Source organism: Buceros rhinoceros, unplaced genomic scaffold (assembly GCF_000710305.1).
Source record: "Buceros rhinoceros silvestris isolate BGI_N320 unplaced genomic scaffold, ASM71030v1 scaffold13185, whole genome shotgun sequence".
Taxonomy (NCBI): Eukaryota; Metazoa; Chordata; class Aves; order Bucerotiformes; family Bucerotidae; genus Buceros; species Buceros rhinoceros.
Window position 1 is genome coordinate 1 of NW_010414707.1, and position 2,932 is coordinate 2,932.

The window sequence follows — 2,932 nt, forward strand, 5'->3', positions numbered from 1 at the left end:
CCACAATAAACGAGTGGAAGCTTGGAGATTCTTCACTTAAATAGCAGTGGGCTGGACAGCATCTTTGATGAGATATAAAAATAAATGCGTGTTTAATGTCTACTTTTCTCACGGTGCCTGCCAAGCCTCTTGGTGCATAAGGTGCTTGTGTGAGGAACAACACTGCATCTTGTTTCTCATGCTCCGGTTCATGCCTGCATCACCCAAACCATAGAGGCAGTGAGGCAGAACAGCCACTCGGCTTTCAACCTGCATCTGGGGGAGACGCAATGCAAGAAATTGTTCTGCTTCCCCCTGGATGAGAATTCCATTTGTTATAGAAATTAGTTTCTTTTTGGGGGGGTTAGGCTAGTTGACATCCCCCGTATGATGAGGAGGAGGGTGCAAATCCTGGGTAGCAGTCCTTGGAAGAGCACCTCCTCAGAGAGCAGCCAGTCTAACAACGAACTGGCTGAGCTAGTCAAAGTCTCCTTCGAGAAAGGCTGTTTGCAGACGTCCTGCTTCCACGCGTGGGTCCAGTACAGGACACCAGGCACATTTAACGGGAGGTTGTTCTAAAGAAGTCTGTGCACTGATGGTGAACGACCTCCTCTGAGAGTCTGCTGATGTTGATGATGACATATGATCTGGGAGAGGAAACAGGAGGATGCTCTGCCAGATGACAGAAAAGAAGCAGCTCCTCATTCCATGGGCTCAGCCACTCAGTTTGTCTGCTTCCCGAACCGACACCTCCATGCTTGTTGCTGAGCCGCCCTGCACGTGTCCCAGACTCTCAGAATTGAGGCACAATATCACCACCCCATTATGACCTACCTCTTCACCAGAAACTAGTGAGCAAATGGCCACTGGGGCTAGGGAACGTGTAATGCCATGAAAATTTACCAGCGTCTGGGTCTCCATCCATGATTATTTGATGATGTCTTCGTTCTCACGCTTTACGCAACACCGATCACATCAGAGTGCTTGCCTGTTGTCTGCCTATGTTTTGATAGCACCCGTAACTACAGACTGGGGATATGAGTGTGATATCAGTGTTTCATCACTGATAAAACATGGAGATCATCCAGCCTTGGGTGAAACCTCCTGTTCCAGAAATGACTCCACTCTTCTTTACATGTGCTTGACTTGTTCTTTTATTTCCTCTGATGCATAAAATTTGCTAAATAAAAGCCATGAACAGTTTCTGTCATGTTCAGTGACTGAATGTTCAGGGATAAAGATGCTCAGCCTAGTTTCTCTGTGGGAAACCTGGGATCCCTAAATACGCTGGGAGAAACTGCCATGGGCCTGTGAAGAGCTGACTGAAACCTGGGCAAGACCAAAGTGCCAGTGGAGAGCATCATGATCTGTGATCTGCAGACATCAGGTACTGACATTATTAGCAGGTGTCTCCCTCCTTCGATGCCACACTTGCTTGCCTGAGGAGCACAGGGTGCTCCGCCAACTTTCTCTGGGCTGCCTCCTCCTGGGGACCTGGGCAGACACAACACGGGGGCCCAGAGCGCACCAGAGAGGGGCAACACTGGGTGCTCCTAGTGGCACCCAGCATGTGGTGTTCCCTATGGGGGTCTTGACTCTGTGCTTTCTGCTCATCCAGCAATGACATGAGTGGTGGCTGCGCTGCCTCTGTCCCTGGCAGGGCTGTGGATGGGAGATGCAGGACTTCCTGCTGGGCTGTGTCACGGGTGCTACCGAGCACTGAGACCCTCTGGAGGGCTACCGGGAAGACAAGGCATGGAGGCAGGCTGGTAGTGGGACCTGCCTGGGTGCTGCCACCCTGCTCCTCCAAGCGCTGAGGCAGAGAGGCTGCAATGCACACAGGTGGTGTCTCCCCCCAGGCTGACCTCCTTTGAGGTCCACCCATGCCTGCCTTTGGCATCCAGTGTTCACTTTCGCAGCCAAAACTGCAGTGGCGAGACAATCTTGCCGAAGTTGCCCAGGCAGGCAGTCAGTCTCTTCCTGCCCCACACATCTGCCTGCACCCAGGAAACCCTGCTAAGCCTCTCCCCGCTCCTTCCCAACCATGCAAGGCGAAAACCCAAGGAGAAGAGGGGCCTCGCTCTACACGCACAGCTGGGACAGCCCTCCCCCTCCCTAGGAGGGCCCAGCCCCGGTTCCAGAAGTCGACCAGCACGTGCAAGGGCAGGTGTACAGGCAAGAGCAGGCACCTCCGCCTGCAGCAGCCAGCTCCTCAGATGCTGTGAGAAGCCAGCAGGAGCTGATGCCATTTCACCCTGCAGATGCTCAGCTTTCGGTTGCATTGAAAGATAAAGGCAGAAGGGAACAGCCCCCCATGCCCTTTATGTCTCCCATCCCCTGCGGTTCCCTACGTGCCAGCCCAGGCACCCCAGGGTGCAGGACCACTCTGGGTAGCACAGCAGGGATCACACTGCAATAACCTCTGTCGCCCTTGAAATCTGAGGGGGGCCGAGGCATCCCTCTGAAGGGAGGAGACAGGTGGCGCATCCTCCCCACTCTGCCGGGTGCCAGCAAGGAGCCCATGAGCAGGGCTGGGGCCCTGCCAGGCTGGGTGGGAGCCAGCAGTGTCCACGGCTCCTCTGAGCATGGCTGCGGCTAGTACTCCTTGGCCTCCTGCAGCTGGGAGAGGTACTCCTCCTCGGCGGGGTTGTCGGCACACCGTCGCCCATTGTTGGGGGGCCGGACGGCATGGTAGCGGCTCCAGTCGCCCTTGCAGAGGATCCAGGGCAGCATGTCCACCTTGTAGTGCAGCTCCGGGGAGAACTCAGTGCTTATTAGGTTTGGGACGCCAGCCCCCTTGCCACGGGTGATGAGGCGGGTGTGCTCATCGTAGCAGCAGTGCTGGGCAGCCAGGGTGGTGCTGTCGAGGGAGAGCATGGAGCGCAGGCAGAAACGTGCCGTCGGCTTGTAGATGTCCAGGGGCTCCTTGGGGCCACTGGCATCCCGCCATCGG

General features: G+C 55.6%; 1 protein-coding gene across 1 annotated transcript in view; it reads right to left on the bottom strand.

The window, feature by feature from the left end:
- Positions 1 to 2,574: 2,574 nt before the first annotated feature.
- The window catches only part of ISM2 (isthmin 2), a 20,331-nt gene continuing 19,973 nt past the window's right edge, over positions 2,575 to 2,932 (bottom strand). Inside the window, exon 8 of the mRNA XM_010137177.1 lies at positions 2,575 to 2,932. This exon is cut by the window's right edge and continues 2 nt beyond it. Within this exon, the coding sequence (XP_010135479.1) occupies positions 2,575 to 2,932 (358 nt within the window).